This window comes from Spermophilus citellus (assembly GCF_964194105.1).
Source record: "Spermophilus citellus genome assembly, chromosome: 12".
NCBI classification, from domain to species: Eukaryota; Metazoa; Chordata; class Mammalia; order Rodentia; family Sciuridae; genus Spermophilus; species Spermophilus citellus.
In genome coordinates, this window is record NC_138198.1 from 44,009,336 (window position 1) to 44,034,825 (window position 25,490).

At 49.0% G+C, this 25,490-nt stretch overlaps 1 protein-coding gene across 1 annotated transcript in view; it reads right to left on the bottom strand.

Annotated features, from left to right (window-relative positions):
* Window positions 1–310: 310 nt before the first annotated feature.
* LOC308631624 (17-beta-hydroxysteroid dehydrogenase type 3-like) overlaps window positions 311–25,490 on the bottom strand; it is a gene marked incomplete at both ends in the record, with an annotated part of 31,006 nt that continues 5,826 nt past the window's right edge. The window contains 9 exons of the mRNA XM_081263003.1: window positions 311–421; window positions 3,730–3,879; window positions 6,893–6,958; window positions 7,851–7,932; window positions 8,774–8,808; window positions 12,364–12,399; window positions 14,578–14,645; window positions 15,978–16,085; window positions 17,697–17,772. Coding sequence (XP_081119129.1) covers window positions 311–421; window positions 3,730–3,879; window positions 6,893–6,958; window positions 7,851–7,932; window positions 8,774–8,808; window positions 12,364–12,399; window positions 14,578–14,645; window positions 15,978–16,085; window positions 17,697–17,772 — 732 coding nt within the window. The remainder of the gene's footprint in view (window positions 422–3,729; window positions 3,880–6,892; window positions 6,959–7,850; window positions 7,933–8,773; window positions 8,809–12,363; window positions 12,400–14,577; window positions 14,646–15,977; window positions 16,086–17,696; window positions 17,773–25,490) is intronic.

Genomic DNA, 25,490 nt, shown 5'->3' on the forward strand with positions numbered 1-25,490 from the left:
GGTATAATTGTTTTCAATATTCCAAGAATCAGAGGTTTCTTCTCACTGTGTTTATTTAATAAGCCCCCTGAGACCCTTCTCCAGTGACATCCACACCCCCCTCCCCTCCTTACACATAAAACCCCAGAAACCCCTTTACAGCACGTGTTTTTAGGCCACGGTTTTCCCAAAGGCCTCCAGACTTGAGTTCTAGGGCCCCACACAAGTGTGTCCTCTGAGTCCTTGCTCCTCCGGCTCCGGTGGGGCAGGCGGCCAGCTCCTCTGGTCCCTGCAGGCCAGCCAAGGGCGCCTGGGTCCTGGGCGTCTGGGACTATCTGGTGCTGACGTTCTGCCTCAGGTAATCCGTGTAGCGGGTCAGCAGAAACCTTTGGAAGGCGCGGCTGTAGAAGGCCCAGGCGGGGATGAGGCTGAGAAAGCTGGCCTTTAACAGACGGAAAACTGTGAGCGACTGGAGAAGAGGGAGCCCAGAATTAAAAATCAAACCCCTCCACTTAGAGTCACGGTCTTCAAGAAATGTTTTTTCTAACTATTGAAGTTCTGAAATTTTAGGGTCTTGTGACAAGACCTCGATTCTATTAAAAGGCGATTCCAAGGATCAGAAATGCTGCCTGTCAGCTGATACTAAGCAAGTAGCAAAGGGGCTTTGCTCTTACCAGGAGAGGAAGCCCTATGTGAAGGCCTGAACCCGGGAGCCACGTCTGCCCCCAGGATGCTCTCGCTAGTCCAGCGCCCCTGGGCCCACCCACTCCCCACACAGCAGAACTTCAGCCAGAAAACCTGAGCTGCTTCAGGCAGCGCAGCTCCTCGGACCTGTGTGCCTCCCAGAGCAACCGTCTGAAGACGGCTACTGAGAAGCCAAGCTGAACTCTTCCACTGGCCACGTCACTGAATCAACCCAACGCCTTCCTCTAGAACTTTCTCCCAATTAGAGCTTTTTGGTCTCACAGCGAAATCAAGCCCTCCCATTAGCTTTTGTCTTGAACTAAATGTTTTGGATTAGTGAGTTCAGCCATGAAAAACATGGATGTATTAATTAAAATTCCAGGCCCCTTGAAAATGTTCCAAAACAATCCCTCCTCGTCTCCTTCTTTTGTCTATCACCTCCTGAGCTGGAGGGGACATGTAGAAGGAACTAGAAAGTCTGCCCCATCGGGCACAAGTGGACCTACATCCAGCACTACCACTGCCCGCTGGGGGGCCTGGGGCCAGTGGACTCAGCTCTGAGTTTCAGTTTTCTTGAATTGTAAAAGGGAATCCATAAAGCATGATCTCCCGAGATCATGAGGGCCAGGTGGCACCCGGAGCCGCCACCTTGACATAGACTGACCTGGTGCCTGCCTTAACCTCCTCCTGGGTACACAGGATGCCATCTTTGCCTTGCCTCTTGGTAAAAGAAAGGTTGCTGTTTACTGTTGATTCAGTGCAATTACCCATCTCTTTAGATTCAATAATCTTCCTAAATCCTAACAAGGGCCAACTGATCTTAACGATTAACATATTTTCATTTCTCTCCTGCTTCTCCGGGCACAAAACTTTCTCTTTCCTAGCCTATGCTAGGCATCTGTCTGCCTAAGAGATTAGAATTTGTTCCCTAAGAAATCCAAAGAGAATGGCCAGGAAAACATTCCACTTTTGACATAGAGGACCGGCCCACGCAGCCAGACGTGTAGCAACAGCATCACACGCGATGGTCCCCAGGACACATTTTCCAGATGCGATGGAGCCCCGTTAGGATGTCCTGGAGGACTAAGACCACAGAGTTCAGAAGGTGGAGGGTATGTCACACCTTCTGAAGATGGCTAACCCTGGAGACCGGCAGGCGGTGGCACCAGGAACACGTGCAGGAGGTCTACACCTTTCCTGCCTTGGAGACGGCGGATGTGGGAGGAGATTAAGAATGTGCCCTCCCCTATGTGCGGCCTCTGGGCTTATCCTGGGGGTTAGAGAAATTGGGGTAAAAACAGAGAAGTGTGATAAATAAGTAAGTTTGACACTGAGGACCAAGGAGAAGTTACCCAGTCTGCTGAGGTACAACCCCCAAAACTATGTCAGCAGGGTGAGGTGAGTGCTGGGATGGTTATTAGAGTCCTCTTAACACAACTGCTTGCTTTTTCCCACATTGGTGCCGATGCAGAATGCAAGCCGGAGGGCCTCTGTGAGCCAAAGCTGCAGATGGACAGCAGAAGTGACAGAGATTCAGGGGTCTATGGCCCTCGGTAGCTGGGAGGCCCTGGTCAAGCCATCAACACCCACTTTAGGACCAGCCTGAATCCCAGGACTCCTCTCTGCAATGTCATTTTAGTAAGAAAGGCAGCCAGAAGGGAGGCTCCCAAGTACACACAACATTTCTCTCTGTGTGATTGCTTCCTGAACAGCCGGTTTCTGTGATCAGATGAAACCGGGTCCAAACTCATTGGCATCTGACTAGTTTTCCTGCAGCCAAATGGAGACCTGGAGGAAAACCAGACCAACAACAGGAAAAATAAAGATTTTTTTTTGACATCAGGAAGCAGGACTTTATTCTGCAAGATGGAGGAAACATGCTTTGCTCACCTGCCCCAGACATAAATCATTACCACTCAGGAACTGGCCAGCAATGCCCCTTGTGGACCCCTTACAGGGTTCTAAAGACAAACCAGAGCCTGAAAATTCTTTCTTCCCTTAAACATTCTTTCCAAATGTCCCTTGTGTAGCGTGGGTTAAATTGGTGATTCTGCACACTGCCAGAGTTCTGCGGGAAAAGGCAAGCAATTGTGTTAAGAAAGTTCAGTATCTCCTGTCAAAGTCTCTGTGTGTCCCAGGAGGTACGTGATGGGGAACACGGTGCATGGGGCCATGAAGCCCCTGGCATCCATGAAAAGCTGATAGCCATAGAGGGGTCGGGGACAAGAAGAAGGTGGAGGAAAGAGGCAGAGACACAGGACACTAATAACCATGCCGAGACAGAAGAGCCATGAGCAGAGGAGAAAATGGACAGATGATGGGTAGTGGACAGGGTCCATCTAAAATTGGATGGGGCTGGAAACAAAGCTACATTGGCTCTGTGTGTGTGTGTGTGTGTGTTTGTGTGTGTGTGTGTGTGTGTGTGAGTGTGTGCACGTGTGTTTCAGTATTAGTCACAATGCTCAGTCTCCCTTGGCTTTTTATGTTGGTCTTGCAGCCCAGAAATGGAAAGCACCCCAATGTCACATGCCATGAACCTCATTTCCATATCGTACGGGGTTCGAGGCAGGCTGAACTGAGGCATGCTCACAGGGGCTGACGGTGTGCACCTCTCCTCCATTCACATGCTTGATAGTCACAGTGGGATATTTATACCACGGAAATCGGCAAATGATGCAAGTCACAATGGCCCTTTCCCCTGGAGGGCTGATAGCTCCGTGTCGACTAGAACAGAGAGCCGAGGAAGAGAGCAGTCCCCGTGTGGAAGCTCCTGGAGTCCTAATCCTTTTTACCCAAGAGCTCCTGGGAGCCTCTTCCATCCCAAGGGAAAAGCAAGGCATCCAAGGAGCTTTGGGCTCCCCGAGGACTGAGCAGCCAGGCCTCCAGCCTGTCCCCTCCTCGCCACAGACTCCCGTTCACCGGCTGTGACCATGTGGCAGCACAGCCACTGGCCTCATGTGGGCGCCAAGAGAGAGAAGGGCTGAATGTCCCAACAATAAGGAAGACCAGCCACACCCCGCACCTCCCTCCTGTCTGGTTTCAAGGAGAGAAGAAGAAATGGGTTACCAAGACTTCATGGGCCAGGCAGCCACAGGTCTCATCTCCCATCGTGACGTAATTCAGTGATTCTCTAACAAACTCATCGGCCCTCTTGGTGACCATGTTGGTATTCAGATACTTTGTCATTGGGGTGGAAACCGCGTACGGGGTCAGCACCTACAGGGTGAGATAAAGACAGAAGCATGCATGACCGAGAAGGCTCCGTCCACACCCCCTTTACCACCCACCATTTCCCAACTTTTCTCTTCCCATAAACAGTTTAGGATCCTTAAATATAAAAGGTGTAGAACCAGCACAAAGCTGGGAACCAGAAAGGTTGACTTCCCATGAGCTGTCATCACACAATGCTAGGTGGCTCAAATTCCTGCTGCAGCACACAGGGTGACCAAGAAGGGACGGGAGCTCTCTGGGAACAGGGACGCTGGACACAGCAAGTGAAAACACAGGAAACGCTAAAGTCCAGGCTGACAACCCATAAACTTCAGCGTGATCATGTACACGTGGCATGGGACACACTTACTGCAAAATATCATTCATACTCATCTGAAATTCAAATTGAACTGGATGTTGGATATTTAATCAGAAATATTAGATATTCATCTCAGAAGATCATTTCTATTCTGTGTCACCAAAGTTGAAGAACTTAAAGCATGTTGGATTCCCACTCTCACACCCCACTTTGGCACCATGATCTGCACGAACGTCATAATCTTTCCTCTCAAAGTAAGAAGAGTAAAGTGTGCGCCCTGGAGTCCACAGCCATTGCTCCTGGCGTGAGGATCCAATCTGGGGTTTTGTGACTTCCCCCCAGAATCAGAGACCCTGGCATCATTAGAAGGAAAAAGATCCAGGCTACTTTTCCTAGTTTTATTTTCCTTCTCATCCCATCTGAAATTACCTTGTTTTATAACTGAACGTGATTATGTGTCCATCCATCCAATTGAATTGGTTCTTATGGAAATCAATGCTGTGATTAATTTGACACTTTTCATCCATGGACCTCAAAATGTTCCTCTTTGGGAAATATCAGGAGCACTGTCAAACACAGACTTCAGATAGGGAAATAGTAGTAAGTGTTTTCATTCCTACAGTGAGTTTGTTACGGAAAGGCAGACAAAAGAGGAGCTCAGTAAATACGGTTAAACTTGCACATTTTCTTAGTCATTAGATCTTTGTGATTAATCCAGAGAAATCAGGTGCTATTATAAACCTGTTGATGGATGGGAAACTGAGGCTCTCAGATTTTAAATGAGCTAAGACTTGCTTAGGGGGTAAGAGAAGAACAGGGGTCAAATTTAAACCCATGCCTGTGGTACACAGCTCCACACTGATTTGACACACATTTATTGAGCACCAACCCTAGAGAAGCCTGTGGGTTTTGAAAGATCACAGCTCTTTTGCCTTCTCACACTTGCTAGGAGGACAGCTCTGGGGTTTGTATCAGGGAAGACGCACCTTTCTCCCACTCCATCTCCTCCCACTCCCTTGCCTTGTTGAACCCAACTGGGGCAGCTGCAGTACCTCTGGTCCACAAGAATCAAGATCAAGTTGATGCTGAGTGTCACGTAGCTAAGGAGCAGCAGGTGGCTAGGGCAATCGTTCATGTTTAGAAATGACCAAGGCTGGGCACAGTGGTGCGTGCCTGGAATCCCAGCAGCTCGGGAGGCTGAGGCAGGGGGATCGATCTCAAGTTCAAAGTTAGCCTCAGCAACTTAGCAAGGCCCCAAGCAACTCAGTGAGACCCTGTCTCTGAATAAAATACAAAAAAGGGCTGGGGATGTGGCTCCGTGGTTAAAGACCTCTGGGTTCAATCCCCAGTGCCAAACAAAAGACATCACCAAGGATTTCTCTTCTTTCTCCTCCCAGACACATGCTGGAATTGAACCTCCTGGAGTAAGGTCATGTTACGGGATCTGGCCAGTAAGGTATGAGCAGAAATGCCACGTGTCACTTCCGGGCCACAGCACTTATTTGCCAAAGCAAGATCTTGTAGAATCCAGGCTACACCAACTCTGATGGATCAAATGACAGCATTCAAGATGGCAGCCGCCCATCATGAATACAAAGAGCTGTGCCTTCTGCTGGCTCTCAGTGAGCGGGGAGCATAATGCAGAATGGAGATTTCAGGGGTTGTTCTTGACTGCGGCAAACTTAGCCAGAGTGGAGAAGCTCTGTTGCAAAAGGAAGTGCCAACCCCACTGGGAGTCAGAGTGGACAGCCCCGTGTGGGGGAGAAAGACCCCCCCCCCCATGGTGAGACAGGCTCACAGGGCAGAGAAGGGGACTGTGGTACAGGGACACGGCAGTCACAATCACACACTATGGCCAGGAAAATGTTGTGTTTGGCCAAATTCCTACCATCGACACATCGCCTGGGTCATGAGCTTTATTTCATTCCTGGTTCTCTGGGTGCCTGACACACTCCCACCTCGGGAACTTCATCTAAAACCACTGTGTGCAGCCATGATGATGTCACCCAACCTCTTCGCAGACAACAATGACAAAACGATACAAAGTAAACACCTCTGTGTATTTAGGTTCTAGAAACCCCTGAACTCTGAACCAAGCTCATGCAGGTTATCAACACCTCAGAATGTCACTCGTTTGGTCTGCAGAGGGCAGCGGCCACCCAGCCCTGTTGAGGTGGAGGCAGGGGATCTCCAGGATGGCCCTTCCCTCCCTGCCCAAGACCGGAATGAAGGGTCTCTGGGGTCCATCACAGATCAGCAGCCCCTGGGGGAAGACCCTCCCCTGCCCCCTAGCAGACCAAGTACCCAGCTTTCCTTTGTTCCGTCTCCACAGTTCCTCCCATGTAAGGCCACCTTGTGAATCTGAGTCAGAGAAGAAACGATGGTCAGACTAGAGCCCCATTTCTGTTCTGACGCAGCATGAAGTGGCAAGCGGGGCCACAGCATTTTTGAGCAACTGCATCCCTGCCTCGTTTCCTTCCCCAGCACCCGGGGCACAAGTGAGGGCAGCAGAAACCACAGCAGTAAGTGGGATCACAGTGGCTGTAGCTGCTGCAGCAACATCACAGGAACCCCCATAGCATCTACCCAGTCCACCTCCCAACTGGCTGCATATGCACAGCCAGTCCTGCAGGAGTGGTGGTCCCTGCCCCACAGAGGGCCAGAACTTCCTCTCCCAAGGACGACAGTTCTCTACTTCACCTGGATGATGATTCCTTTTGCTCTGTATTCCGCTTGCAGTGCCTTGGAAAATGTGCACACAAAAGCCTGCAGTAAGAAAAGGAATCGCGTAAGGTTCCAGGGCTTGTCCTCTCTGTTTACAACCAACTGGCTCAGATTTCAAGGGGCCCCACAGAGACGCTATGCTGCAGAGACACAGCTTGCCTGGAGGAGATGTGCTTGAAGGGCAGCAATTTTTGTTCCGTAGGATAAAGATTTCAGAGATTTATTGTACAACACAGCATATTATATACTTGAAAATTTCTAAGAGAGTAGATCTTCAGAGTTCTCCCCGCAGAACAATAAGTACATGAGGTCCAGGTTACGCTAACCATCATGTCACACTCTATGCACTCATCAAAGCGTATGCCCCACGCTGTGGATCACATGCCAAATTTATTTGTCAATTATACCTGGACAAATTTAGGGCAGGGGATGAGAAAATAGAGGAAACTGCAGTGACTTGTCATGATGGGCATGTGCACTTCATCCCCTGGCCTCAGAAGAGGCTCTGAGAGCATCGGGAACATGAATGTGTATTTTAGGATAATATATCCCTGAGGCCATTTAGTGTGAATATATCTCCAGGGCCACTGTAAACCAATTAAATTCCTGCGGATGCTCTTCCTGGTAAGGCACGTGCTATCCCAGGGTTGTTTTTGTGACCAGGGCTTGACAACACCAGGCTAGGAAGTCACCGGGGTCAGTGGGAAGTGAGCCAGGACCCCAGTCTAGGAGGCCCTTGGGCTCAGCCCCTGGGCTGGCTGCTCAGAGGGGGCGTGTCTTTATAATTTGCATACAGACTCCCCATTGGCTAGCTCACCCTGTACCTATGAGACTGCCTCCAGGCAACGCTCCATCAACCAGACCAGCATCCCAACTGGGACACACACCGCCCCCCAGCAGAAGAAGGGAGAGGCGCAAACAGCTGATCACTCACCTTGGAAAACGAGTAAAGAGTGTACAGAGGCCACGGGCAGAGTGCTACCCCAGAAGAAATGTTCAAGATGAGCCCCCTCTTCCTAAAAGGCAAAGAAGCAAGGTTCCATTACTTTGCAGCTTGATCCCAACTCGGTGGAAGGAAACCAAAGGGTCTCCTGTGAGCACCGTCCAACTCCAGCCTCCCCAGACTCCCACGGCTGCCCAGAGCTCTGCTTCCAAGAACAGGACCTGAACTTCCCCTAAGTTCTTGAGGAGGACACCACACAGTGGTGTCACTTGGCAGCCATGTGACATTAAAGGCTTTTTTTACTGGAAATAAAGGGTCTGCTAGGACAAGGGTCTCCATGTCAAAGTACAGATAGCCAACCCCACTCAGACAAGACTCTGGGGCAGGGATCTTCCACCCTAAGTATGACCACAGGAGCTCTAGGTCTCTCTGGGCCCAGAGAGTCACCCTAAGACACGTCACGTGTCATAGGGTGGAATCCCATCTCCAGCAGAATTAGGATGATATAAACTCGCAATAAATGAAGGAACTGAAACAGTGGAGATTTTTACCCATGTATCAGAGTCTTCATTCTGACCAAAGCTGAAGTTCATACTAACAAAGACACGCTCTTGGGCTCAGGCCAACTTGCTTCTTTTATGAGTTAATTTTTTTCAATCCAAGGTGCGTTGACACCCTCCCTCCCTCCCTCCCTCCCCTGCGTCACACTTGACCTTCCAAGTGCGAGTCTGTCTGAGGAGCTGCCTGGCCCAGAATGTTACTTTTTTCCCCAAAAACCTCCGAGTCTTCTCATTCTAGTCTTTATCTCTGGTTAAGGCAGCAGCGGGTTGAACGCTGTCCCCCACGTCCCCAGGTTGGTTGACAACAGGTCAGGGAGGCCATGTGACTCCACAGTTTTCCAGCAGTGACCTTACCTTGATTCCATGGGTTTCAGAATGAGCTGTGTCATCTGGAAGAGAAGGCCATAGTTAGGCCCTGACCGAGGAAGTAGCAAATTACAAGACACTGGAGAAGTCCCTTCCCCATCCCAACCTGCCACCCCTGGAAAGGTCTTCCCTGCTTGTTCTAAGCCTACATGTTGATTAAAGAAGATTTTTTTGCCAGGTACAGTAGTGCACACCTGTCATCCCAGCTTCTCAGGAGGCTGAGGCAGGAGGATGGCAAGTTGGAGGTCAGCCTCAGCCAATTTAGTAAGACCCTAAGCCACCTGGTGAGGTCCTGTCTCAAAACCAAAAAATTTAAAAGAGCTGGGGATGTGGCTCAGTGGTGGCGCACTTGCCTAGCATGAGTACCTAGGTTCAATCTCCAGTAATGCAAAATAATAAATAAATAATGCTTTTTACTAAATAATTACAAGGCACACATTTTAAGAATTAAAAAAGAAAGCTGGGTGTGGCGGCACACACCTGTAACTCTAGTGTATTCAGGAGGCTGAGGCAGGAGGATCCCAAGTTCAAAGCCAGCCTCAGCAATTTAGAGAGGCTCTAAGCAACTAGCAAGACCCTGTCTCTAAATAAATTATAAAAAAGGCTAGGGATGTGGCTCAGTGCTTAAGTGCCCTGGGTTCAATCCCTGCTACAAAAAGAAAAAAAAAGAATTAAGAAAGAGGCTGCCCATGGACTAAAATGTTCTCCAAAATGCAACAGTACTGAAATCAGGTTTTGTCCTTGAAGCAGGTCTGAGACAGAAAGGATTCCAGTGGAAGAAAGAGGGACAGAAATCAAGGACCTGGGAATCAGCAGCATATTTTTGCCAATATCTCTGTGCTATCCAGAGCCCTGCAGCCGCTTCTCAGTGGACTCTCTCTTGACACTGCTCCTGTCCCCTAGGCCAGGTCCCCATCCCTGTCTCAGAGACCCTCTGTATAATGTCTTCCCTACAGGGGCCCATGGGGAGGGGGCAGCAGAACTCTCTAGACCACCCTGGACTGACACTGAAATGTGGGGTTTGGAGGGAGGTGAGAGAAGGAAGTGGGTATTGGGGTGTCCTGCACCCTCCCTGACTCTCAGCTTCTTCGGGAACATTAAGTCCTGCTGGACACACGAGCCCACCCCCAAAGTCTCCCATACGAGCTCCGCACCTTGCTGGGTGAATGGTCCCAACTGGAGAGGCAGCCTTGGACAGGGTGGGTACCTGTCCCCAAACGCACACCCACTCCCCTGCCCTCCAACTCATTCCCCTGACCCTGCCCTTGACCGAGAGGGAGCTCGACGGGTTCCAGATGGCATCTTTGAAGTTGTTAGGCGACACCGGCCAGGCTTTCAACCAGCGAGGCCAATTAGGGCACCTTGAGACACTAACCTTTCATTACTTGCCTTTGTTACTCAGGGAACTTAGTGTCTGTCAGTAAATAAAACAATTTTTAAAAAAACAAATCAAAGCATTTCTCTGCTAAAGGAATCAGAAGGTTGTCACATCCATTTGGGGAAACCCAAATGATCAAACAGCCCAAGATGGAAAGATCAGTGTGTAAAATACTGTGGGGGGGGGGTCTAGTGGTAAGGCTGCAGACAACGCTGGATATATAAAATTTAAAGTGACATCAGCAGAGAGCTGCCCATGGCCATCGATTGCTCAGCCTGAAAAGAACGTGTGTGCTCAGTAATGACGGAGCAGGAAACTATAAAATTCCAGCATGCTGACAGAAAACAAGCAGCACTGGAAATAACTGTGGTCGCCCCACTTATCCTCCCGAAAACGATCTCTGTGTGTGTCTGATGGGCTTCCATCGCCCCTCTTTCTGCTGACAGTGACCCCCATGGCCGAGCACCCTCATTGTCAATACTCGGCATTTGGACTAGTGACATTGAGCTTCCCTGTTCTCCATCCAGGGTCCCAGCTCGTTGAAATCAGGGATCAGACCTCATTCATCGCTGTAGCTCCCCTGCTCTTCCAGAGTGGTCACCAGGATGCCTGGCACGGTTGTCCACTTTGTATACTGAGCAAGGTGCTCAGCTGCCCGGGGACTACAGGTTGAAAGTACAGGGCTGACTGGCTAGCTACAGTAGAGGGAGGGGACTCTACCCCTCAGAGGAAGGGGAGACATTGTATTCACAAAAAAGCACCATCTAGCCGGGCGCCAGAGAGCGCGCCTGCCATCCCAGCACCTCGGGAGGCTGAGGTGGGAGGATCACAAGTTCAAAGCCAGCCTCAGCAACTCAGCAAGGTCCAAAGCAACTCAGTGAGACCCTGTCTCTAAATAAAATATAAAAAGGGCTGGGGGTGTCCTCAGTGGCTAAGCATCTCTGGGTTCAATCTCCCCAGTACCAAAAAAAAAAAAAAAGCATCATCTACCCACCAAGTCACGTGGCCTGAGACTGCGTCCATTCTTAAGAGGAATCTTTCTCTAAACTGTCTGTCCCAAGAGGGGCACCTCTTTCTTTTTCATGCAAAGGCATAGTATAGGGTAGCATTGGGGGAGTCACCTAAATTGAGAATGCAGCTGAATAGCCAAAGGCCTCCGGGCAGACTGTACCTAAGGGCTTGCTCCAGCACGCTTTAGTAACAGGTGCAGAATCTGGGGTTCAGGGAGCTAGGTAACCTGCCCAGTGCTGACCAACCAATTAGCAGCCTCGCTGGGGTCTGAATTCAGTCGTCTCCACTGACCTGTGGGGATACCCTTTAAGATCCTCAGTGGAAGCCTGAAATCAAGGGTAGAACTACCCCTCCATGCGCCACGGTAAAGTTTAGTTTATAAACTAGGCCTGGTAAGAGATTAACAGCCCCTATGACAAAACAGAACAATTATAATAGCACACTGTGGTAAAAGTAATGTGAATGTGCCTTCCCCCTCTCTTTCTCCCTCAAAATACAGAATTTCCAGCCTGGCATGGTGGCACACGCCTATAACTTCAGCAGCTCAGACGCTGAGGCAGGAGCATCGTGAGTTCAAGGTCAGCCTCAGCAACTTAGCGAGGCCCTCAGCAACTCTACAAGACCCTGTCTCAAAATGAAACAAAAAGATTGGGCATGTGGCTCAGTGGTTAAGCACCCCTGGGTTCAATCCCTGATATAAATATATATATATATACACTTTTCTATTTGATATTTTTGGACCAGGGTGGGCCACAGATAACTAAGACTGTGGAAAGCAAAACCTTGGGGAAGAGAAGACAATGGTATAGATGACCTTGAACTTCAACTCAATAAATACATATTGAACCACAAAAGTCCAGGAAACCTAAGTCAAGCCCTCTGGCATTTCCCCCAACAGAGTGAACTTTGTTCTATTTACAAAGCCTCGAATCAGAGAAAGCATTTAAACTTTTTAAATGTCCCTGGAATTCTAAACAAGTCCCAGCATTACAGGCCTCACGTCACGCGTGACCAAACTGAATGTGAAAACAGGCTGCAGATACTGGAGAGAAAGAGCCGTGGCTGAGACAGTCTCCAGGTTGTGTCTCAGGCCGTCCACCCCCTTGGGGCCGGGGGGGGGGGACACTTCCCCTGCACTTCGGAATTCCAACAGCCACCACGTTTCAATTAGCACAGGTGCACCACGTACCTTGACCACGGAGGTGACGTTGCACTGGATGAGGCTCTGAAATAAGAAATCACAACCACATATCAGCCGGCCAGCAGGGAGACCATCCCAGGAAGGGTTCAGGGCTCAAGAACCACGAGTGGGCAAAGGACAACGGCCAGTGGGAGCCTCCACCTCAACCTTCATATGAGGTTCCTGACTGCCGCCCAGCCAGGGAGCCCCAGAATCCAGTAACATCTGACATTCACTCGAGGATTCTACCCAGGTGTGGCTTGGGGCTGGGGAGGGAGTGTAACCAGGGATTGAACCCAGGGCTCTCTACCACGGTGTTGCATCCCAGCCCTTTTGATTTCTTAGAGGCTGGTCTCGAATTTGTAGATCCTCTCGCCTTAGCCTCCCAAGTTGCTGGGATGACAGGCAGGCGCCACCGCACCTAGCCCAGATAGAAACCAATTAAGAGTCTGCTGGAAAAATTAGGAGGAATAAATTTTTTCACAGTAAGATACCGAGGATTCCTGACTTAGCATGGTTCACCTTCACAGGTGCAAAACCAACACCTGTGTGGTAGAAAACACACTTTGAATTTGGATCTTTTCCTGGGTCAGCAACAACATGTGATGCAATACTCTCTTTTGGTACCAGGGAGATTGAACCCAGGGCACTTAACCACTCAGCCACATCCCCAGCCCTTTTGTTTAATATTTTATTTAGAGATAGGGTCTCACTGAACTGCTTAGGGCCTTGCTAAGTTGCTGAGGCTGGCTTTGAACTCACAATCCTCCTGCCTCAGCCTCCTCCAGAGCTGCTGGGATTACAGGTGTGCAGAAGCATAGTGTAGGGGTGGGATTACAGGCGTGCAAAGGCACACCTCCTTGAGCTACTGGATGGCGGCAGCAACCCACCCTCAGCTGCACGGGGAGCAACCCACTCTCTCTGAGTGCTGCTGGCTACGATGTCCAGGTCAGGTGTGTTTTTACTTAGGACCTTTTCAGTGAGTGATGCTTATTGGGGCAACCTCATCATAAGTCTGGGAGCATCTACGATCCATTTCCAACCGAAAGAAGAAGGGCTGGGTGTGCGGGTCTAGGAGACAGCAAGGTGCATGGTCATACAGTCGAAGGTAGAGGTTCTGCACCAGAGAGGACAGGTGAAGAAATCGTTAGGATCGCCCAAGACCAAAGAGGAACAGACGGACGCAAGCACAGATGCAGACATAGAGACATGATCATGGAACTTGCTGCAGGCAGGGACAGGGATTTGTTTCAGAAACAGGAAGTGCAGAGAACAGACCCTGGTCCAGACAGGAGGCTGGGGAGGAGGAGCATCAGTGGCCAACAGGACAGGGCTGCAGAGAGAGACCCTTACGGAATTGAGGGGCAGGAGTGCAACAGCCTGCTCGGATGGCACACCCCATGACTTCACAGCTCAGGGCCATGAGAATGGCCAACAGCCTGCCTTTGAGGACTGTTCAATGCAAAACATTTACCCCTGACCACACCAGCAGCCGTGGGCCTGAGCCAAGATCACTGAGCATACAGCACCTCCAACCACAGAGTCTGAGTCAGACACAATCAGTCCTCCATGTTCACAGGCTCCACGTCAGCTATGGATCAAAACTGTTTTTTTTTAAAATTGCACCTGGGGCTGGGGTTGTGGCTCAGCGGTAGAGCACTCACCTAGCACGTGCAAGGTCCTGGGGTCAATCCTCAGCACCACATAAAAATAATAAATAAAGTAAAGGTACTGTGTCCAACCAACTACAACTAAAAAATAAATATTAAAAAAATAATCGCACCCGTACTGAATACATACAGACTTTTTCTTGTCCTTATTTCCTAAGCAATATAGTATAACAACTATGTGCAGGACATTTGTATTTTATTGGGCATTACTGGATGATTTGTGCAGGTTGTATGCAAATTCCATGCCCTCCATGGATTTTGATATTCCAGGGGGCCCTGGAACCAGTCCCCCTTAGATACCGAGGATGGCTGTACACCCCTCGCACTGAAAGTTGAATAAATCTTATTATTTAGGGAAACAGACTAGAGCCAAAGAGTGGACTAGCTCCCAGGTACATCATACTGTCCCTGAATTTGTTGGGCAGAATTACTCTTCTATAAAGCAGGGCACAGAGCCTCCAAAGAATGATCGTCCAGCCACACACAGTCACCTGTGCTATCGTGTTCCCTGTGTACCTGGGAGGGAAGAAACCCCACCCAGAACATGACCCACCTGGATCTCATCCGGCACACTGAGGAAACGGCTCGGGAGAAGGTTTGGAAGCATCCCAACGTTGTTGACTGACCAAAGACACAAGACAAGAATGGGTCAGAAGAGCCTGAAGAAACCTGGACAAAAATATCCATATACAATGTTGTTCAATGCAACAGGATTTGACAGCAGTAAGGACACAGATGGCAGAAAAGACGTCGTCCATAACAGGAGGCCGGCGAAACAGATCAGGGCAGGTTGGTCTGCAGCCCAGTCACTAAAAACCATGGCTGCTACCACAAGATGCGAGGTTATGCCCTGTGTCAGTATGACATGTCAAAAGACATTCTACTGTCATGTGTAACTAAAAGGAACCAATAAAAAAAATTTACAAAAAAACTATGGCTGCTGAGAATTTTATAGACATGGGAAGACATTTCTGATATAAGTGGATTTTTTTTTTCATGTTACAAAATGCATGCACATATGATCCCAGTTTTGAAAATATGTATATAGGTTGGGAAGAATGCACAACAAGATGCTATCTTGGATTTGGGGGATTTTAAGAAATTCATAGCTGGGTGCAGTGGCCCATGCCTGTCATCCCAATAACTCAGGAGGCTGAGGCTGAAGGATCACAAGTTCAAAGCCAGCCTCTGCCATTTAGCAAGGCCCAGAGCAACTTAGTGAGACCCTGTCTCTAAATAAAAAATAAAAAGATGTAGGGATGTGGCTCCGTGGTAGAGAACCCTGGGTTCAGTCCAGGAAAAAAGAAGAAGAAGAAGAAAGAAAAAAAAAAGAAAGAAATTCATATTTCTTTTATGTGCCTAAGTCTTCCAATCCTTTCCAACTTTTCTGCAATGATATGCTTCCCATTTTTACATGTGAAAATGTAATTATCTTTTAAATTCAGCAGGAAGTTTAGAAACCAAATCTTACTTTCTTCTATGTACAGCACAAATATTGCACTTGGCATGTGGCTAGAAGATATCTTCTCTATAAATAATTACAGAAAAATACTGTCTTGTGTTCTGAAAGCAAAAGATGTGAGCTCTCCAACCACCACACTGGCTCTGCTTTGTGGACGACACCTCCTGCGTCTGTTTGCTGACCAAATTCCTTCAGGTCAGTGTTTCTGGGATCGTTTTTTGGCTATCAAACATCAACGTCAGGTCTGTGAAAGAAAATTCACTTTCATATTAAAAAATCTAGTTTGGAAGGTCAGAATATGGAAGTCTGACACGTCCCTCGACCATATATTAATTTTTGAATCCTGTGATGGCTGCAGAATAATCATTTTCATGCTACAGCTTAAACTACAGTCGTGGGTTAGGTTTAAGCTACCAAGAAATACTTGAGCGTCATCAAAGATGATTATTTTCACTGCGCATCCCAAGCTTCGCATTTTGCAATGCACTCACCTAAAATTCCAACTTCTAAGCCTTTCAGTTCTTCTTTGATAGACTCATAGATGTCATCTTTGGTAAAATCTGCTTGGATCACCCTCACACGGCTCCCTGTGGTTCGCTCTGCATTGGGGCCAAGGTGTGATGTTTAAGGAACAAGCGGGCAAGTCCCTCTCTGGACCTTGAAGTTCCGGGGACCCTCCTACAGTCCCTAAGCAGTCGTTCAAGAGGACAGCCAGACCCCCCCCAGAAAATAAGGGAGCACTGGATACCCCCTGGGAGGGTGGTGGGCCATCTGGGGCCTGCTCTGCACTTCCACGGTCACCCCAGGGGGCAGGAAACGCCCTGAAATGGGCCGAATGGCAATGCCTCCGCTCTCAAAGTGGGGCCCCAGACCACAGGCGAGGGGCTGTCTGTCCCTTCCAAAGCACCTCAGGTGACTTCGGACGGATGGAGCTTGAGACCCCGGACTCCAGCCAAAGCCAGATCTGATGCCACCTCTGCTCAGGGTCAGGTCCCCTCCGCAGGGTCACACCAGCCCCTGTCTGTCCAGCACTGGAGCACTTGCCTGAGCGATGTCCTATCTTAATCTCCCTCCCGCATGAAGTCAGCCCTGTCCCCAGGTGCCACCGCAGGCCGAGGCTCAGGAAAGCCAGCATCTGGCCCAAGGCACCCACACTCTGCTGGCACCACGCTCAGCGCCCTGTCCACTGTTCTGTTAGCGTGCCTTGTGCGAGGGGTCTTCGGGCGGAGGACTGAGCCTCAGACACTTCAGCCATTCCTTGGTGAGATCCCTTTACCTTTGGAAGGAGTGAGGCCCACTGTGCTGAGGAGCCATCATGAGGCACAGTTTGGGGAAATGGGATTCTCTTGAAGACACTGCTTGCTTTTCAAAAGGATGATAAAAAGCACAGTTTACCATTGTGAGGAAAGCCTTCAAGAGTATCTGGGTCTGAGCAAAAGTTACTTCTAATAGGCAGACGCAGAACAAAAGCAGAATTTAACAGTTTAAGGTCACTGAGCCTTCTGGGTGTGACTGCACAGCCTCACCTCCCACATCCATCCCATCCCAAACCTCCCCAGACAAATATGGCTGATCCTAGACAGCCTCACAAATCTTCACAATTGAAGACCTATCCCTTTGCATTAGAAAGCTTATTCATTAATAAATTAACGAGTACTAAAGTTCAAACACCCCAAGGGAAATCTATGGTCGATATTAACTAATGATACTTCTAAGCAAATCATCTTAATAAAACATTATGGCATAAAAGCTGTCTCTGTGGGTTGTACGGTGTACAACTCTCGCAACCATACATGGCAACCTTTGATCAGATCTTCTTTTAAAAACTCTGACGAGCACCAGGAAACCTTATCACTCACCCTCCTGCAAGGAGCAAGGCATAGACACAGGGAGGCCCTAACACTGATCCAGCTTTTGAAAAGAACCGCAGAAGCTACCAAGCAGCTGAGACCTCTGCGAGAGCAGATGTCGTTCTAAGCATGAAGCCCCTGGGTCAGAGAAGATGGTAGACCTACTTGTGCCTGAGCCTCTACCTGCCTCCCCCAGCCCACGAATCCATGGTGAGCTGGAGCCTGCGCCTTAAACCTGGGGCTTCACCTCATAAACTGGGTTCTCCCTGGCACCAAGGTCACCCCAGGCTACAGACGCCCGATTGGGAATCCACAGGCAGGACAGGGCCGGCTGGGCTGGGGGGCTCCATGAGCACTCACCAATCTCCCTGGCAAGGACTTGCAGTTTTTCCAGGGTCCGGCTGATAAGCACAACGTTGAGTCCACATTTTGCCAACTAGGGGGTGGGAGGGGAAGGATGAAGATGTTAATCAGTGTGGGCAGGAGGCTTGCTTGCCAGGTGGACTGGTCCCCAGCTGTGTCTCTGGGTTATAGGATGCGATGCAGTACTTGTTTCTCCAGGTTTCACCATGCAGAAGGCACAAAGGGTTTGAGTGACAGGCAATACGGTCCCCTGGACAGGGCTGACAGTGGCTTCCTCATAGTAACCGATGCTTTGTCACATGTGACATTTGTACCAGGAACTACCATAAATGCTTTTCTTCTACAGGCCCAACGTCTGGAACACGTGGGGTTCGCTGCGCATAGGAACTCATCATATTAGGGACCATATACTATACCCAGGTCTCCAGATTCTGGGATTCCACATCAGTAGAGTCAACCAAACACAGGTTGGAAATATTTGGGAGAAAATAATCATGTCTCTACTGAACATGTACAGACCTCTCTCCCTCGTCATTTTTCCTTAAATAATATACATATTTAAAAAAACCATTTCAGTAACCTGGAGATGATTTAAAATGTTCAGAGGATGTGTACAGATCACAGACAAAGTACTGTGCCATCTTGTATAAAAGATTGGTGCCCCTGTGGTGTCTGGTGTCCACAGGGTCCCCAGTCCTGCTCAGGTACCCAGGGACAGCTGCATCTGGTAGCAGGGTCTAGAACAGTGCCCCACAATTTAAAACAATGTTTCTTAGCTGTGATTTTAATAAAGAATTATATGTTCCCGAAAACATGGAAGGAGCCGAGTTATAGCGTTGACTATGTGGCCCCCAGGACCCTCTTGTGCACTCTTCAGGTCCAGGTGTCAGGACCTCCTGGGGAGCTGTCAAGAACCACCCATTCCCACCAAAACCATCCAAGTAAAAAAATCTCTGGAGTTGGAGCCTTAACATTTACATCTTTTTCTGTTTTAATTAGCAAACTGCATTGTTAATCACAGAGCTACATTCTCATTGTAAAAGATTCAAATGACACCAAGGCAAAAAGAGTCCCAATGTCCCCCAGTCCCATCTCCCCGCATGGCTCCTCTGCCTCCGGTGCGGTATGGATCCTGCTCCGACTTCCCTGCACCTGTGGCATGTATAGGTACAGTTAGGAGTGGAAGTTGGCTTTGGGGAGTCAATGTCTCCAAATCCTCCATGATTGACATCTTAGCTATGGTCTTGCAACGTTCCCTTAATGATGGGTCTTGTCTCTGGGGCTGTGTCCATGTCCACCCTGGGCCCTGAAGGACCACGTGACTCTTTGCTCATTGCTCCCTAGTGTTCTGTAGTTCCCCTTTTGCTGAGCACCTAGGTTATTCTCAAACTTTCCTAGTGCCGGTATCACGACAGAAGAAGCCCTCTTGCTGTGTCTGTAGACATTGATTCCTGGAGTGGACAGGTGGAATCGCCACGTCACAGGCTACATGCTTGTCAAATTTGAATACTATTGTAAAACCGCCCTCCCTTCACACTGTGTCATCAACAGCATGATCATGGCCCTCTCCCCATGGCCTCATTACTATCCGTTTGATGTTCACACCTTTTTCACCCTGATGTAGCTAGCCCTTCATTGTTTTAATTTCTGTTTTTTTCAATTATCAGTGTGGCTGAGCATGTGTGAATTACCAGGATACCATTTTTATTCTGTTTGTTTGTTTATTTATTTATTTATTTGGGTGGCCTCTGAGGCAGGGGAAAGGAGTAGGCATGACGTGGGTCAGGTGTCCAACATGCCGGGGACTGAAAGAGCCTGGATACTGGTCCCATGGAATTGAAACCACATTTGTATCTGGAAGCAAAGCATAGGACCTTCTTCACCTAAGAGGGGTCAGAGGCCACAGGCCCTGAGGCTGAGAAGGAACCGCAGTGAGCAGGTTAGTGATATACCTGAACAGGGGACAGGCCTCCTGGGTCCCAAGAGTCCTGCTACCTTACAACCCTGGTTATACTTTAGATTTATTCATATTTCCATTTCTGAAAAAGACATGATGATCTCCCACAGTGTGGTGAATTTTTCAATCATTTCTATTTTGTTTAGATTCTGTTTATATTTATATTATATTTATATTTCAACATAATATTGGCAGGAATAGAATAAGTTCGATACCAGTGACCTGAGTTTTATCAATATGATTTTCCTCCTTCATGACTCCTTGTCCTGAGTTACATCTCGTCGGGTGTGGACATTGCTCCGAGTCCTCTTTTCTGATTTGCCTTTTCCAAGTTGACCTCCATTTTTCAACCTTCCTTCAACATTGGGTTTTGTTTTCTTAGCTTCACCTGAGTATCTGTTACCTACGGGTAGATTTAACCAAGTAACCTGTATTGGAGTGTCTGTGGAGTTGTTACAGTAGCCTATCTTATTTTCATTTTTCCATTCACTTAATTTCCATTGTTATTTTTCCCCCTTATATGACTTTAATAGGCTGACCAGGAGAGACAGTGCTACGGTGTCACACAGCATCTCCTGCAAGCAATGTGACACCTCAGGGTAGCCCCTGCACACAGTGACCCGGGGATCTAGATCATCAGTGTGTGTGTTTGTGTGCGTGTGTGTACACATATATAGACATACATGTTCATGTGTATATAAATCATACACACGTGTGAACTACATAATATAGTTAAACTATATACATGTGTATGTCTCCAAAATTCCTACGCTGGAATTTGATGGTATTAAGACGTGCCACCTTTCAGGAAGTGATTAGGTCCTGAGGGCCCCTGTGAATGGGATCGATGCCCTTATAGGACAGGCTTCAGAGAGCAGCCTGGTTCTGCTCTTCACTGAGCAAGGACCAGCCAGAGCCGCCATCTTGGTAGCAGAGAAGGAGCCCCAGGAGACCCCAGATCTGCTGTGCCTTGATCTTGGACTTCCCCAGATCTGGGAAACACGATTTTATTATCCATGTTTACCCAACGTAGCTGCATAGACAAAGTAAGACAAGCAGCAAATAAAAACCAAAAAAGAAAAAGGCACAGCTTTATCAATATTAATCAAAATGGGTGTTAAGCAAGTGAGCACGACTAGAAGTAAAACTAGTGAAAGGTTGAATTCCTCGGGAAGATATAAGGTTTCCAATCCTGGATTGCCTAAGTGAATGGCTTGTGTGGAAGGGTCTATGTGACAGGTGACAGATACACCCTCGCAGTGGGAGATGTTCATTTGTCTTGCAGGAATTGTTGGATGGAGCACACAGACATTGGACAGGGACGTGGACTGGGTCAACCTCAGGAACACCACAGCTGGTGAAGTGGGCTCGTGTAAACCCTGCAGAAGACCCTGTGGTTTGGAAAGCTGGCTGTCTGGGTCAATGGTAAGACTGACAGGTCTCCAGCAAAGTGGTGGGGAATAAATGTCGGGTGTGATTAGAGACACAGCCTGGATCTACACGACAGAGAAGGAGAGAGGAGTGTGCATACACAGCCAGTTTTGCTACCCCCTAAAGTCCTTACCAAACCATGGGAAAGGATTCTTTTCTAGACAAACAAATCCACAGGAAAGATGACAGCAAAGACAGAATCCAACCCCCAAACTCTTGCTTGCTGGAAAATAGATAGGCAAGATCTGAAATCTCAACCAGGAATAGGGTCAGCTGAGAACTGACAAAATGTTTTTTTTTTGCTTTATAATATAAAATTTTTAAATTGAATCCTAGCAATTTTATAGTGTGATGGATCAGTACATATACACAGTATGTAATGATCAGATCAGATCTTGCTGTGGTGTGGTCTCCACATCTGTGCCTGTCCTCTGGGAGACAGACCTGTTCATACCAAAAAAAAAAAAAAAAGGGGGGGAACAACTTCAATATCTGCCAACAGAGGAAAGAAAAACTAAAGCTGGACACATTGAAATACTATAGTGTTATGATTGTGGGATACTACACAGCACTGAAAATGAATGGACCATGTTCTACACACATCAGCATGAATTGATTTCAAAAGCATAGTTTTGACCAGTATAGACTGTAAAAATGCATATGACTCAATTTACATGAGGTTCAAAACAAACAACCCAACCCATGTGTTGTTTAAAGGAGCACATGTATGTAATAAAACTGTCCTATTAAAAAGCAAGGAAATTAGTCACACAGCGTTCATGACGGTGTTTACATTTGTGGGGTGAGGGAACAGAAATGTAAGGCGTAACACACAGGCAGCTTCAAGGACGCTGGGTGACCAGGGACACAGGACTCTATTATTTTTTGTGACCTCTGTAGGGTTTCTCTGAATGCTATGCGCTCTTGGGTGACTGTCCCTTTCTCTCTGCCTCTCAGAGCCATGGCACACTGTCACGGGCTCACGACAGCCACAGCCTGGGTCAGAAATTCCAGGGTGGAAGCCAAGCAGCCCAGGAACAACATGAATCAAGAGGAACCGGAAAACAATGGAAAGCTGCTGTCTCCATGGAAGGCCAGATGAAAGGGGCCAGCGGGGAGCAGCGGGAGCCATTTAGACATCAAGAGGACTCTCACTGGCCGGAGATGTCACCCCACACGGCAAAGGACACAGATGGGGGTCCCAAGAGCAGATGGCTGTTTCCCCCGCGTTGGCACAAGACGGAGCTAGCCGGTGACTCTAGGCCGACTCTGTCCCTCACCTGGAGCTGCCAGGGCAGGACCTTGAGAAGAACAAGGATGGCCCTCTGCCATGCTGGAGGTGGGGGAGCCTTCCCAGATGCCCCCTAAGTGGCCAGATGTGGAGGGACGAAGCCAGGCCACCTTTCAGCATGTGATCTGGTTCCGGCACTCTCTGGGCATTAACAGCCAATATAACAGGTCATCACGCATCAGAGTGACAAAGAGTAGAACTTACAAGCTTTCGTGCTAACAAGCGGTCCGTGAAAAAGACACTGCACGTCCAGCCTGGTGGTGGCCTCCGGTCTTTGTAGGCACATCCCCCTGGATAGCAGCCTCACTGCAGAGGACGCACCTGGGAGTGAGCTGGAGTTTCCAGAGGTTCCTGCCCACGTCCACCTCTGGACTTTGGATGGACGGCAGGGTAACATCAAACTCTCCAGTCCCCACTGCCATGACAACCCTAGGCCACCTGGGCCCAGGCTGACGGTGGACCTGGGAGGGACTCTCTGGAGGCTTCTGTGGGATCCCCAATATAACTGGAGCTCAGGAGAGGCACACTGTCCCTGTCCTCTCCGAGAGCACCCACGCTCTCCCTTGAGGGTGTCCCCTTGCCCCAGGAGTTAAGATTCTCTGTAGTTTCACTAAAAGGATGGTTTCTCTTTCCGTTTCCTGAAGGAAACTCCCACTAATTCTATCACCTTCACAGAGAGACCCAGGTCAGGGTGGGGCAGGGGACAGGGTGTATTTCTCTTTCTGTGCATTTCCAAATGCTCCGGTTTTCTAACTCTAGGCTGCACCTCTATGATCCTTAGCAGGATTTATCTGGGCGAAGAGATGGTGGCTCTTTTTATTCTTGGTCTCTTCTTCCCATCTCTTTAGATTTGATATACATGTGTCATAACTTCATCCTCCACCCAGGAAATGCAAACGAAAACCATGAGATATGGCCACTCCATTTAAAAAAAAAAAAAGAAAGAAAACTAAGAATTTTTTTTAATGCCTAACCATAAGCTGTCCCATTTCAGAGCAGACCCCTGCCAGGGGCACCCCCAAGTCCTCTCTCTCTCTCCACAGAAACCTCCCACCCACTTGTCCGATTTTGAGGGCTGGGATCCTGTAAAGGGTGGTGCAGAATCAGGCACCTTTGTCTCTGCCTCCTCTGGGTCAGCGTCCAGGGGAAGCCCCCACTAAGTGGAAAATGATTTGCATTTCCAGCACAAAGGGTGCTCTCTGCCTGGTGGCCCGCCACCTCCTCTCAAGAGCCCCAGAGCCCTTGGTGAAGTGGTCTGAGCCAGGAGGGGCCCAGAGGCTGGCTGTCTGGGTGGCCATTGTTCCCTTTGTCTGCGGGAGCAGGACTCAATCTTGCTGCCCAGGTCGGGGCTGACAGGCTGCAGACAGGGAGCTGAGCCCGGCCTTCCCACCGCCCACCGCCGCTCCTCCTGAGCAGCCATGGCTTGGCCTGCTGAAGGGCCTCGCTCTCTCTGCTGCTCTGGGGCCTGGGTTGGGGAAGGTGTTTGTGGCTGGTCGACCCCAGGGGGTGGGAAGGCCAGGAAAGACAGGGCTGCCTCTGTGTGGCAGGGGACAGAGAAAGGCCTGGGGTTCAGGTGCAGAGAAAGGGGACGTGGTGGGAGAGCAGCTTGGGCACGGCTGGGGGCCACCAGGCCACCCACCTGCCTGTTCCCACCTGCTCCCAGCAGGGCTCCAAGTGCCTGACTCCAAATGTGCACACAGACTAAACCAGGAGGCAGCGTGGAACAGGCTTCCAGGAAGATGCACCGGAAGACCTTCCCTTATCCCTTCTCTCACATGCAACTTGAAAACCTGGATAATAAGAGACTCTACAGAACAGGACTGTGGGGGGTCCCTGGGCTTTCTCTTTGCTTCCCATAGTTTGGAATTATTGCTGGAGAAGCCAGAAGACCAGAGATGCCAACAGGTGCAAATGTAAAAAATAAAATAAAATAGAAATCTCAAGAAAAGTCTGCTCTCTCTATCCAAAGGACAAGAAAAGGGAAATCCTAGCAAAACAGAAAATGTGTAGACAAAATTGCTCTCCCCCCAGCAAACACCTTGGGGAAACCACAGCCCTGGCCCCACCCCTGCCAGCAGGCTGAGAGGAAGAGGAGACTCCCACCCTGGGGACCCTGTGATGAGAGCCATCACCACCACCACCCAGTGTCACGTGCTGTGGTTTGTGTGTGGTTTGTCCCCCAGAGGCTCATCTGGGGGTTTATCCCCCAGAGCTGAACCAAGAAGGCCACCCAAGTTTGGACTTTCAGCCTCCAAATAAACCTCTTTTCTTTTTACAGAACCCAGCCTCAAGTATTTGGGTATAGTAGTGGAAAACGGACTTACAAATACCCAACCCTTCACTCCCCTCCTCTCTCTCTTCCCCTGGGATGATAACAGAGCAGAGCTCATGGTCAGCCACACACAGTGGTCATGAGGCCATACCCCCAAATATCCCTGGAGAATTTGTGGGGAACAGCAAAGAGGCATTCCTGCCCCTTCTGCCAGAGTGGTACCAGCAGAGACCTAGGAGGGAGCCAGGACCCCCCCACACATCCCAACCAGCAGGAAGAAGGAGGCAGCACCCTTTAACAGAGGCCAAGCAGAGAGCATGGGCCTCCACCCTACCTGGCAGGGAAAAAAATGGAACCCACTCCTCCCTACACTGAAGAAATGTCAGCGTAGGCCAGAACAGGCAGATTCCGATAAGATCCAGTCTCAACATAAAACCCAAAATGCCCAAGGTTCACAGAACCGTCACTGATCATGCAAAAAGTTTTTCTAAAAAGTCTATTTCCGAAGGGAAAAGAAAATCATCAGGTGACAATGTTGAGATAACACAGATTTTAGAATTATCTGACCAGATTTTGAAGCATTAAAAATTCTTCAACCAAGCCATTGTGAACACGCGAAAACCACAGAACATTCCAGCAAAGATTCAAGAGACCCAGGGAACAGGGTAAAGCCAAGAAGCAAGAAACATCCTCACTGAACTCGTGACCACTGCTGATCCAGGAAAGCTCTTAACACAGCAAGAAGCGACCCCGGCTCTGGAAGGGAAGGCACTGTAGCTCTGTCCTAAGAAATCCCAGAGGCCAGGGGAGGGACCATATGCTGGCGGAAAAGGACAGTCA